The 14090-nt window shown below is 39.8% G+C and overlaps 1 protein-coding gene across 5 annotated transcripts in view; it reads right to left on the bottom strand.

Moving 5' to 3' along the window:
* The window catches only part of PLPPR1 (phospholipid phosphatase related 1), a 327234-nt gene that overhangs the window by 18099 nt on the left and 295045 nt on the right, over positions 1-14090 (bottom strand). For all 5 annotated transcript variants that reach the window (XM_060609179.2, XM_078436642.2, XM_078436641.2 and 2 more), the window contains one exon: positions 12815-12947. In XM_060609179.2, coding sequence (XP_060465162.1) covers positions 12815-12947 — 133 coding nt within the window. The remainder of the gene's footprint in view (positions 1-12814; positions 12948-14090) is intronic.

The raw sequence follows: 14090 nt of genomic DNA, 5'->3' as shown, positions 1-14090 counted from the left end.
TTCTCCTTAGAAAACAGAGATCAGGGGAGAAAACCTAGGGCAAGAATTCCTTTCTGTCCTACCATCTGGCCGCTGACTCAGATTCAGGCTTTAGATTGCTCAGAAATAGGGCTGCAGTCACTCCACTGGATGAGGTCTGCTCTTTGAATTTATCTGAAACTCTCTCCTCTCCTTCTTCACTCTCCTGAATGTATTCAGAAACATAGTCATGGACAGCAACTCGGTGGGAAGTGGCAGAAGCACAGGCAGTAGTGTCTTCTAGGAGGAACACACCCAGACGGGCTCTAGAGAGCAGGGCCTGCGGGGTCCTGTGGTTTTGTGTGCTTCTCATCTTTACAGTAGTGGGGGCACAAGGAGATGCCAGTTCACTGGAGCCGAGGAGCTCCAGTAGAAAGCCTGCTGACTGGGAACTGGACTGAAGCTGTGCACACCAACCGGCTGGCAAACTGTCATTCCGGAGAGCAGGCCAAGAGCAAGCCACAATTCTGTTGATGAATACTGTGCATAGGGCTTGCCTCACTTAAAAGTGAATAGGGCGAGAGGTGCCTGGCTGGCTCAGGCAGTTAAGTGTGTGACTCTTGATCTTGGCTCTGTCATGATCTCACAGTTCGTGAGATGGAGCCCCATGCTGGGCTCTGTGCTGACAGCGTGGAGCTTGCTTGGGATTCTCTCTCTGCCTCTCTCTCTCTCTCTCAAAATAAATAAATAAACAACAAAAATGACCAAATAGGGAGGGGTGCCTGTGTGGCTCAGTAGGTTAAGTGTCCAACTTCAGCTCAGGCCACGTTCTCGGCCCTGTGTTGGGCTCTCTGCTGTCAGCACAGGGTCCTTTTAGGATCCTCTGTCTCCTTGTCTCTATGCCCACTCCCCCCCGCCCCCCGCCTCATGCTTGCTTGCATGTTCTCTCTCTCTCAGAAATAAATAAAAGTTAAAGAAAAAGAGTGAATAGGGAGAAAGAAACAATCACATACTCACGGGGTCTTAGAAAAAATATTTCTATTCGAGACTTGTAGGAATTTTACATTAGTGACTATTCAGTAATGTCTACCTCTCTCATTAGAATTGTAGAATATACAAGCTCTCTCAGAGCACTGACCACCTCTACTTTAACACTGCACACTAAGTACCTAGTATCAAATGTGGCACATAGTAAACATTTCATACATATTTGTGGATCAATTCATGAACTGCTAAAGAATCCTCAGAGCAACAATAGAAGAGGATAAAAAGCATAGGAACTTGTCCAAATTATCTAACTCACATTGTCATCTCACATCCTTGATTCTACTGAACACAGAACACAGGGTTGACAATAAACCATTTGGCATGTAAGCTGTAGGGACCATGTCTCTTTTTTATAAACTTCACAAAATCCTGCATAGTCCCACTTAGCAAGTAAAGAGAATAATTGAAAACTGGGACTATGTAAGTTCTCATGAGTCGGGAAACTCATAAGTCATCATTTGTAAATTAAAGGATTCTCCATTTTTGATGCAGCGAGAATGAAAAAAGAACCTTAAATTGGAATATGGAGATCCCTGCTATATACATAGGAGAGACTTCCTGCTGGGGAGGCCTGTGAATCCCGAAATCATGACCAGCTTGGGTATAGTTTTAGACTTAGACATATTTGAGAGAAATGTCCCCATTTCTGATCCTGAGAAGTTGCAATGGTTGTCAGTTTAAATATTAACACAGGGGCACATGAAATCATGACTCCTACCTATTCTCATGCAGAGAAACTAAAATATAGAACTTCAAAAAAAAAAAAAAGAAAAGAATATTGAAAAAGACATAAAAACGAGTTATCTGGGTTAGGTTGGTCACAGTACTCTCTGAAAAGGGGAGGGACTCCCATTCCTCAGTCAACATCCCTTCTCAGCCTCTCATCTAACATTTCTAAAAGAGGGCTGATCCTGTGTCTATGTTTAGCAAAACAATGCAGTGAAAGAGAGGATGGAAAAACTATTGTGCTATGTGACACTGAGAATGCTTGAACATTTTCTCATGTCCAAAATGTAACCAGCTTTGTGAATCTTTTGTGATAGTTTTCCTACTATGACACTTGAGCAACAAGCAAACCGCCTTCGAATCACTTCCTAGCCTTTGGTTTAGTGGGGAAATGGATGAAAAGCTTATCCCACAGGAACAAGTAGAGCCAGTGGCATGGGTTCGTCAGTGCCATTTTCGACAGTGGAAGGGGAACACCTAAGGAATTCTTATGGGCCATTTCCTCAGTGCACATTCTGATTCAATCACCAACTCTTAATTTTAGATCGTATCTTCCACCAAATCTCCATCGTAAATAGAATACAAGATACAAAGAAATGAACAGAGTTCCTTTTTGCTTTTACTTTTGCCACATCAAGTTCCTTAGTGGAAAATCTCAGTGGAGAAAGTCAGTCAGCTGTTGCTCTCAATTCCGCTGTGAAGACCATTCTCTCAGGAAACAACCATTTCTTTAGGAAAAGGAAAGAAAGAAGGTGAAATGTCTTTTCGTTTTTGAGACAGACAGAGAGAGAGAGAGAGACGGAGAAAGACAAAGAGAGAGAATCTAAAGCAGGCTCCATGCCCAGTGAGGAGCCTGACCCAAGGGCTCGATCTTACAACCTGAGCCAACATCAACAGTAGGATGTTTAACTGACTGAGCCACCCAGGTGCCCTGAAGCGTCTTCTGTTTAATATGCTTTATTCAAACTGAAAGTTACCCAACGAAGAGACTTATCTGTGTTACCATGTTCATCCCATTTCCTTGTAAGGATGTACTGCACAGGTGAGATGTTTAAATAACCGTGCCATGGATACTAGGTAATAACAATAAAGACAGTAACAAGGATAGCTAATACCGTGTGCTTAGTGTGCATTAGGTATTGGTCTAAATGCTTTAGAATATAGTTCACTCAGTTGCCACCACAACTCTATGAGGTAGACACTGTTAGTAGCTCCACATTTCACAAAGAGGTCAATTAACTTGACCAAAAAAGAGCTGGGATTAGAAACTAAATAGTATGGCTCTAAATCCACACTCTTTTTTTTTTAAGTTGATTTATTTATTTTGAGAGAGAGAGAGAGATACAGTGTGAGTGGGGGAGGAGCAGAGAGAAAGGGAGAGAGAGAGAATCCCAAGCAGGTTCCACACTGTCAGTGCAGAGCCTGATGTGGGGCTCGAACTCAGGAACTGTGAGATCATGATCTGAGTCAAAACCAAGAGTCAGACACTTAATCAACTGAGCCACCCAGGTGCCCCTAAATCCATACTCTTTTTTTAAATTTTTTTTTTTAACGTTTATTTATTTTTGAGACAGAGAGAGACAGAACATGAACGGGGGAGGGTCAGAGAGAGAGGGAGACACAGAATCTGAAACAGGCTCCAGGCTCTGAGCTGTCAGCACAGAGCCCGACGCGGGGCTCGAACTCACGGACCGTGAGATCATGACCTGAGCCGAAGTCGGATGCTCAACCGACCAAGCCACCCAGGCGCCCCCCATACTCTTAATCATAACCTTCTAAGCTTATATTTTCATAAACCTAAAAAAATATGAGTAGGCCACAGCTCATGAGTTTGAGCCCCGTGTCGGGCTCTGTGCTGACAGCTCAGAGCCTGGAGCCTGCTTCGGATTCTGTGTCTCCCTCTCTCTCTGCCCCTAACCCACTCCCATTCTGTCTCTGTCTCTCTCTCAAAAAAAATAAATAAACATTAAAAAAAAATTTTAAAAATATGAGTAGACATCAGGCCATGAAAAACAACACTTTTAGTCCTGTTTGCTTGGCCACACACACACACACACACACACATGCACACACACGTGCAAATGCACACTGAGAAGAGGCAAGGATTTAGAACATGCCCCCGATGAAATGTATTGCACTTGTCACAACTGAACAAGAATTCCTCAATATTTTAGGCAACAATTTTCCAACAAGAAAATTTCCAACAAGAAATTTTCCAACAAATTTCCAAACAAGAATTTATGATAAAATACTTGGGATATGTCATCACTGAATGAGGTAGTTTTTTTTTTTTTATCACTTTGGCAATGAATCTAATTTTTTTTCTAATATATTACAACACCCATCAGTGCAAATTGATCTACACACATCAAATATCTTATGCTTCAGAAAGAAGTTTCTGACACTATTGAATACATCAGTTCCTTGGACAGTTAATTTCAAGTGTTCACAAAACAAGATCCATGTGGTCTCTGTTTCCTACATATTTCATGAAAACACCAAAGGCTGGTGGGAGTCTACTTGTCTTAATGGCATGGTTTTAATTCTAAGAATAATTTTATTTAAATCAACTAGTCTGGACCTCAGTTCCTTTATATCACAGGGTTATTATGCAAATCACAGAAATAGTTGTAAAAACATTTTGTAAATCGTGAGCTTGATATAGATACTAGTTACTACTGTTTTTATAACTGAGGGAAATAAATGTCCTCAGTATATTTTATTTTATTTTATTTTTAATGATTTATTTTTGAGAGACAGAGACAGAGAGAGAGAGAGAGAGAGAGAGACAGAGCATGCACGCAAGTGGGGGAGGGGCAGGAGAGAGGGTTCAGAAGATCAGAATTGGGCTCGCTCATCACGGGGCTCAAACTCACAAACCGTGAGATCAAGACCTGAGCCAAAGTCGGATGCTTAATTGACTGAGCCACCCAGGCTTGATTACAAAATTGGTTATAAAGTTATTTTTAAAACAGAGGAAAGAGACAAGGACCCTGTAATGCTAACAACCTCAATCAAATATTCGACTCTTTGTGTTATTCATTCTCCGTATTAATAAAGTACCTTTTACAATATGATGAGCTGGTGGTTTTAAAAAGTACCTTATATTTGGCAGTATATCTACTCATCATGATGGATGAAGATTAAGGATAATTACTTAATAAAGATGATGGGTAACCAACAGGAACCATTCCTCCTAAATATTTTTATAAATGAAAGAACAAACACATCTCTACTTCCCCAAAGCATAAAATTACATTTCTTGATGACACAGTTTCATCTCAACTGGAGTGTCTTCTTTAGTCCTCCTTTCTGGGGACAGTTCCTCAGTGTTTTTCTCTTTCAAATGTCTGACTCCTGCTGGCCTTTCAATATCTGCCTCTCAGTTCCCCTGGGCAGTGTGGGTCCAAATGCTGCTTGAGAGAGACAAAGATCCTAAAAGTTGGCCAGAGGCAGTGGAATTTTACAATAAAATGGAGAAGTTGCATGCAGGTAAATCTAGGAAGTATGCCCTAGATACAAACTAAATATGGAGAGAGAAGATTCTAGATTCCTAACCTACCAAAGAATCTAACAATAGGTATATTAAATTCTGAAGGGCTTCTAAATAGCAGATCCCGAGTTCTGCCCTTTCTGACAATGTTTGTGTTTCAAAAACAAAGCTGGTGCTTTGAATTCCCTCCATTCCCACCACTGACAAGCATCAAGTCCTGTTGATAACTGACAGATTACTGATCTGGTGCTGTTGCCCTCTGCTTGACGCATTTCCTAATCACTGTTATCACATTCTAATATAATCATTTAAATCGTTTCCAAAGCACCACTTTTTTAATCGAGGTATAACTGACATAGAACATTAATTTCTTTTCTTTTAATTTTGAGAAGGTTTTATTTATTTTTGAGAGAGAGAAGAGAGTGAGCAGGGGAGGGGCAGAGAGAGAGAGGGAGACAAAGAATCCGAAGCAGGCTCCAGGCTCTGAGCTGTCAGCACAGAGCCGGATGTGAGGCTCGAACTCGTGAACCACAAGATCATAACCTAAGCTGAAGCTGGACGCTTAGCTGCCTGAGCCACCCAGGCTCCCCGAACATTAGTTTCAAGTGTGCAGTATAGTGATTCGATATTTGCATATATTGCAAATTTTATTTTTCACATAGAAAGCTTTGAAACCACCCTTTATCAATTGTTGGAAGTCATTTCCAATATTCAGACAGTATTTTTGTATCTCACTGTGCCTAATTTTGTGATGTGTGTAGTATCTTCATAGCAAAAATATTCACGTAACATTTGAAGCAAAAGTCCGAAGTATACTTGTCTTCCTAAATCTTTAAAACTGAGGGTGGTCCTGCTTCCAGGGGTCATTTTGCAGTGTTCAGAGGCATTTTTGATTGACACTAGTGGGTCAGGGGTGCTACTGACATCTGGTGTATAGAGGCCAGGGATGCTACTGAACACCCTATGCAGAAAAGAATGATCTGGCTCAACAGGTCAATAGTGCTGAGGTTGAGAAATGGCTTTATAGCAGAGAGGTTCACTGACGTGCCATGAATGTGCACTGGCTCATCTGCAAAGTGTAAGAAAGTGGCCATCTACTTGCTCCTTTCATCAGAGTCCAGTCTTTAAACACTGGTGCTGGGAAGACCCTCAGGGAAGGATCACTAGAGTCTCATATGACTAACTAACTTTCCTCTTGATAATGAGAGTACCCTATAGAGTCTGGAGTAGGAGTCTTGCTCTGGACTGTATGTAATGTGCTGGTTCACAGAGGATGGCACTCAAAGGAGAGCAGATTTGTTCCGTCCACTGAGCAAAGCAACCACAGGCAGCCTCATCACAACCTCTGGAGACCTGAACAGAGGTCTGGTTCTGCCTTTTAGGTCATTCAGAGCTCCCAGCCTCAGTATCCCTCTCCTCCTTGCATCTCTGCTCCCTAGAAGGAAACACCAAACAGGCCAGTCTTGAAGTCTGGTGGCTTGGCTGCTCACGGAGCCCAGAAACTGAGGTTCCATTTTTTTCCCCTAAGACCCATCCTGGCTTTCTCCTCCTGATCTATATCATAGAGCTTCTACTCTGGTTTCTGATCTATATCCTAGAGCTTCAATTCTGGTTTATATTGCTGAGCTCCAGGAATATCTCCATCTGCTTATAAGCCCATGCCCTGCCTTGCATTTGCCCTTTTTCTCCAGCTTCTTGTCTCAGAGCTAAAGTTGGGTGCCTGGGCACCCTAATTTTTTAGAAAAGAATGGAACTTCAGCTTCTTCAGTTGGCACGTGGGGCTGGCCTAGTTCACGGGGCACCTAGGTTCCTGAGACAGTCGCTATCCTGCTGTGAAGTCACTGCCAACTCTAGACAATTCTCTTTGTAGGACAGCCTTTAAAATCACATATCTATCCCCAGAAACTCCCTGTTTCCTTTTTCTACATTATTTTTCCCCATGGCACTTATCTCCTAATGAACACTATAATTTACTTATTTATTTTGTTTAACGCTTAGTTTCCCCTACTGGAATATAAACTCAATGAGGGCAAATAAATCTCTATTTGGTTCACTAATATGTCCTCAACACCTTAATCAGTGCTTACCATATGGTAGATGCCAACAAATTATTTGTTGAAGGCTGAATGAATATGATCAGTCCTCCAGTTTATAATTTAATTATAAATACTGAAGGTACATAGAAATGGACTTACTGAATCCAGTGACATCTCTTTTCAGATAAAGTACATTTAAATGACTTTCCAAATGGAGAAGGATTTTCTAGTTCTCAAAAAGGCTGACATTAAGCTTGTCTCAGGGTATCAATTCTTATGGCCATAAAACACTGTGACCTTTGAAACTGCATTTAAAATATTCATGCTCCATTTAGATCATAGTTAATTTATGGCAATTAATTAGTGTTACATGAATTAACTGTTTACCATGCTACTTTCTATTCTGTCCAGTGCTACCTCATCCACAGACCTGACCTAAATGGCATAAGACTTGCTTAGTATTTAATTAAAATTTTATTAGAAGTAATAATGGAGCAACTATAGGATCCCAAATGGAAAGCCCATAATAAAGAGCTTCTGGGTGACAGGCTAATTTAGTTGCTAATAGACAGTCTAGTCTTGACATATTTAGATGAGTTTTTTTCCTTTAACCTCAAACAAATTAGTTATTCAAGAAGATAGTTAGTTTAGTTTTCCCTCCACATGGCAAACAACCCCAAAACCCTCACCAAATTCTAATGCTTTTTATTCATTACTTTCCAACATTAAATTAAAAAGTTACTGTTTAATAATTGATATTTACAAGAATACTTTTACTCAAGTATATTTGTAAATGAAAAGGATATAACTAAACTTATCTTCATGAATTTTTGGGAAAATGTGACTTCCTTATGTTGTCTTTGCTCCTGAAAAAAGAACGCAGTGGTTTATCTCTTTCGAGAGCTTAAATCTGGGTGTTGTTGTTGTAGAATTTAATGCAATACCAAAGAGATTGTATAAGAAAAGGACTGGAGAGGAAAATGATGAGGCAAGGGAAAAGTCCAAGTACGTGTTACTAATTTAGGTACATCTGTTCTTATAAAATGCTGGTGAAATTTGTTAGTTCAGCCATCCTTTTCCACCCTTCCCACATCATGTAAACAAAACTTGAGAAATTAAACAACAATTTAGAAAGGGGTGGAACACTTATGAGGGTACATCCCTACATTCAGGAGGCTGGGAATACTTCCTATAATGATAACTTTGGGAAAACCAATTTACTGTTGGATCTGTGAATCAGAAGAATTCCATCTTCTCTGTGAAGGCCAACACACTTAGCATCTGTCTACTGGTGGAGATGGCTTCGTTTGAAGGTTTCCCTTTGACTTCACTATTCTTGCCATTTTCTTACTGAAAATTTAAATTTGGATCTGTGGGGTAGAGTGAGGGGATGCTGTGCAAGTCCACACCACCCAGACTAGGGGAGACTGAGAGCCAAGGTGCCACGCTCAGTTCTGCTTCCTACACTGAGGACCACGTTAAAGGACATGGCCATCCTTCTGGATAGCCTCTATTTTGCCACTCCTTCTCCCTGCCCCTTAAAAAAATAATGTTTAGCTTTCTTTTCTGATTTTAAAATTATACATATTGATGATAAAAATTAAAAATTAGAGCATAGAAAGCAAAAGATAAAAATTATTCAACCATTCTTCTAACACTCAGAAGTGACAAAGGTAACTTTTAGTGTATTTCCCTTCAATCTTTTTTTCTCTGGGATACCCACACACAAATAAACACACACATACACACCTATGATACTGTATCCTTATTTTGAAATATAGATTCATAGTGTCTTGACTTTTTCACATAAAATTATATCGTGAATATTTCCCTTTTCATTAAAAATTCTTAAAAATAATATTTTCTGAGGTTGCAACTTGTGGTGGGAGCATTATTTTGAAAAAATTGTATCTTGAGAGATTTCTAATTTAGGTTATAAAAAATAATTTTAGTCCATAAAAATTAATCTATAGCAGTGATCATTTCCGTAGGATAAATTATTTGAAGTAGAATTTTGGGTTAAAAAGGACAGCTGTTTTTAAGATTATTGAAATATACCATCAAACTGTTATGCAGAAAGGGTATATCAGTTTAGTCTTGCCAAAAATGTATTCGAATTCCAACTTTTCCCTCACCTTTGACAGCATGCAGCATGATTCTGCTTAAAAATATTTTGCTAATTCACTGGTCATTTTGCAATGCGAAGCTGATCGTATTTGTTGGGAAATACTATTTGTAATGGACTCTAGAATAATTACATAAACGGCAAGAGAAAGTCATGGGATTTCAACTTAATTAGAATAGTTAGCTGAAACAGTTGCCATTTTCTGATCATTTTTGGTGGCTACTAGGTCAGAAAAACAGACTGTTAATCTCTTTACAATAACATTTCTAGTATATCTGATTACTGCCTTAGTTTACTTTGATTGTTTTCAAAGGAAGCATCCCTATTTAAAGGATTTTTAAGTAGTATGTTTTTTCCTCTTATAAAAAAAACATTAATCCAGGTACTAAAAAAAAAATGTTACTCTTCTTAAGATAAATAGCCTTTCCCTACACCTTCAACTCTCCTATATGAAGTTAGGACAGACTTCTCTCACCTCCTCTTAGAAACTGCCTAACTTATGTACTTTAATTTCCTGGGACTAAGCTGAAGAGTGGTAATAAGGTTAATTAAACAGCAGGTAAATGAATATTTAAGAACCAGCATTTATGGAAGCAATTTTAGGCAAATCTGTGTCTTAACACAGGTAATCTTTGTTCTTTACTTATCCAAAAAAAAAAAAATTAATGAAAACCTACTATGTGCCAGGTATTTTGCAATATGCTGTTGATAAAAAGTGAAAAGATACAGTTCCTGCTCTACGAAGGATCACAAGTTAGTAGGAGTAAAAGTCTTACATAATTACAGTGAAATTGTAAGTGCCTATAAAAGATGCAGGTGTAAGGCTCAGTGGGGGCTGGGGAGAGGAGGTAGAGAGCTGTCTGGGTTGGTAAACAGGTAACACGTAAGCTGCGTGTTGGAGAACGAGCAGGATTGTCAGCTGTAAGGGCGAGAGGATGGCAATAGGCAGAAGGAGCAGCACATGAACAGGAACCAGGGCAAATCATCACACTGTTAAACACGCTAGGGATTCTTTGAAAGAACTTAAGCAGGGAAATGACCTGATCATACTTTTGCTCCGGAAACACGTACAAAGTGGTCAATGGATGTTATTTTTGCAGGGCTGGGGTACACAGAGCCATGTTGCAAGACAAGATGGAGGGAGACCACTTACAGGGCAAGAAATTTCAATGGCTTAAAGCTGTGGCTCCCAAACTTCAGAGTGCATCAGAATCACCTGGATGACCTATCATGAGACACAGATTATCAGGCTCCATCCCCAGACTTTCTGATTCTGTAGGTATGGAATGGAGCCTAAGAATGCACATTTCTAACAAGTTCTCCTTTGGTTTAATGTGACTTCTAGGTTTTTGATTTAAGCAACTGGGCAGATTCTGGTGCCATAAAACAAAAGATGAAAAGAATGGAGCAGGTGCTTCCTTAGCCAGCAATCTCTCTTCTCTTTTGATGCTGTTCCTCTAATTCTCCAAGGTTTACATGCTACCTGCTGGCTGTCTCCCCACACAAGCATCCCTGTGAGAAGTATCTCTGTCAGCTTATGATAGACCCCAATGGACTAAAGTGTCACTGATTATGGAAATGGGAGTTTGATGTTCCTCTAGGGTGAGACATTTCTATTTAATTGTCCTCCTGAAACCACACCTCAGCTCGATGCACTGACTACAGTAGGGATTTCAGGTACCACCGCTGGCAATCGGCAGGGTTCGTTCCTGGATGGTGGGGGCCTTTTGGCATCCCTCCGTGAACAAAGTCTTGCCCTGACAATGCATACAGGCAGGTCTGTATAAATGACAGATATCAGTTACAATTTCTATTCTTTGGACTCTGTCCCAGCTGGGGTGGATCCCAAATAGGTATAAATTATCTTTGCCAAGGAAAAACAACAGTGACTTTTATAAAGATATCTCTGCTTAATTATAGTCTAATAACTTTCTGCTTTGAATAACTTGCTCTCATTATATGATCAGGCAGTGAACATGAAATCTTCTCCGAATCAAATTATGTAAATGTGTCTATATACATACACAGGCACTCTCATACTCCTTGGGAAAAGTTACTTCATCCCATTTTATATCAGATCTTCACTTGTACAATTAGGATTATCAATTACCTTATTGGGTGTTGGGTGGATTAAATGAAATGTTTATAAAGCATCTACTCCACTCTACTGATAATAAATATTCTCTTTTCTCCTTTTGTTTTCTCCTCGATGATTTGTTACCTCGCCACTCTGGTGGGAAGTGACCGAACTCCAAACATCTTTGAAAGGCACCACTGTTTGGAATGAGTGAACTCACAGACAGGGATGACATTGTATTGATTAGGGGATTACCCAATGAGCTGATTACAGACTGCCACAGGTCATTCTGCAAATACCATCAGTAGATGCTGAAGACTATTTTAATGTTAAGGGTTGCTTCTTTGAAATTAGATTTTCTTAGACTTCCCGCTGTACTACGTCCCTCATTTCTACTCTGATCATAGAAGTTATTGCATATTTGATTTTAATGTGGTCATTTGCCTATGACTTGAGGAAATTCAACCCTTTTTCCTACAGCGGGGAAAAAACAGGATTAAGGAAAACCAAGAGTTTAGAGCATGCCATATTCTGGACTTCACTGAATTTCCCAGTTGTCAGTTCTGTAGGTTCTCACTAGTATCACAGCTTGTTTCAATACCGGCTATGATCACACTCGGGAGTTTTATCCTGGCTCCCATGAAGATCTAATCATAGGTAGGAATATATATAGGTATATTCCTACCTATACCCATATACACACTCATCCCCATATCTATAGTCATTATCCACACCACCTCAGACATTTTTATAAAAGTCCTAGAAGGACAGATATAGAACATGCCTTAATTATTTCTTATCATGAATGCTAATAAAACTATTTGTTTTCCAAACTTGGAAAGGCAGAATCAGATGGATTCTGCCTTCCAACCTCGTTTTCCAGAATCTGATGGATTAGATTGCCCATACATAACACATAACAAAATTATACTGGATGGAAAATTTTTGTCAGGAAATTTGATTATTTCTAAATTCATTTTATTGGTGTCCCCTGCTGGGCCCCCACATGCTCCCCTGACTCAGTTAAAGGGTATATGACAATAGCTGGTGACTATGAAAATATATGTCCAGAGGGAATCTCAGATAAATATTGTGTAGGGGGAAAAATCTAAGTAAGTTGAAATCATTTGTGAGAAGATAAGTACTGCTTCACTTTAAGGATGAAAAATTTGACATGGCACTACGATTAGGCTCGGTTTCTGTACTTCCTGGAAAATCCCTAAAGAAACCGTTGCTTTGAAAAGTTGATGCTTTCATAGCTTAGTTTATTTTATCAAGTGTGTCCATCTGTGGTAAGGGTAGTAGGTTTTACCTGCGGGCGAGGGTTCAGTTCAGCATGTTCTTATACTCACCTATGAATCTTATGATCCTTCGGAGTAAGGGGTTCAGGTAACAGCATTCTCCGGTCAGGATTGTTTTCTCCTGGGCAATTAGAGATTCTCTGGTTGACTTTATGAAATACATGGATATCTCACCAATAAAAATCTGGAGAAAGAATGTTTAAGAAATGTCAAGTTGGAAAGCTGTCTGACAAAAGAGACCAGTTGCCTTAAAAAACAAAAACTTCTGAAGCTCCAAATGCTTTTAAAAGATGGCATGTTGCAGAGATGGAGAGTTAAATCATAATTTGTACTTAATTCTTCAAAAGAATTAGAGGTGGCAATAACTGATAATTTCAGCTAGGTTTCAGGCTATATTATTAAATTCTAAGGTCATAAAAACATAAATGGAAATAGTGAATTGCAGTAGGAACTATGATAAGGCTCACTCACACTGGGACTGAATTTTTTTCATGTTTATTTATTTATTTTGAGAGACAGAGAGAGAGAGACAGAGAGGGAGCAAGCATGAGTGGGGGAGGGGCAGAGGGTGAGGGAGAGATTGAGAATCCCAGGCAGGATCCTCACTGTTATCTCTCAAACTACGAGACCATGACCTGAGGTGAAATCAAGCGCCGACGCTCAATCGACTGAACCACGCAGGTGTCCCTGGGATTGATTTTTTTAACTGAATGTGTGAGTTGCAATGATGAGAAATGACTGGGACAGCCCCATGTGCCTAACAAGGCATTATAAGCACACATAACAAGTTATTACCTTGTTACATGGCAACACATTATTCACCTGATAAATCTTTACTTGAATATATTGGCTTGAGCTTTATTTCTCTTACTATGAACTGGTTGACTGTCTCTTTATAACTGGTACCTTGGTACCTCTCTCTCGTTATCTTGAACTAATACATATATATTACTATATACATTATAATGTCTTTGTGTAGGCTGTAAACTCTCTGAGGACAGGGACCACAACCTATGTTTCTTGATTACTCTTGTAGTACTCAGCACAGTATATTCCTATTTAAAATAAGGAACTGACAGGGGAGGGTGACTGGGTGGCTCAGTTGGTTAAGTGTCTGAGTCTTGATTTTGGCTCAGTTCATGATCTCATGGTTGTGAGATTGAGTCCCCCATCAGGCTCTGTGCTGAGTGTAGAGGTTGCTTGGGACTCTCTCTCTCCCTCGCCCTCTCCCCCTCCCCCACTCAGGCTTGCTCTCTCTCTGTCTCTCAAAAAAAAAAATAAGGAACTAGCATGAGGTATGTTGTCACCAACTCTGCCAAAAAGAAGA

This window comes from Panthera onca, chromosome D4 (genome assembly GCF_046562875.1).
Source record: "Panthera onca isolate mPanOnc1 chromosome D4, mPanOnc1 haplotype 2, whole genome shotgun sequence".
NCBI classification, from domain to species: Eukaryota; Metazoa; Chordata; class Mammalia; order Carnivora; family Felidae; genus Panthera; species Panthera onca.
This window is presented reverse-complemented; position numbering and strand designations above follow the sequence as displayed.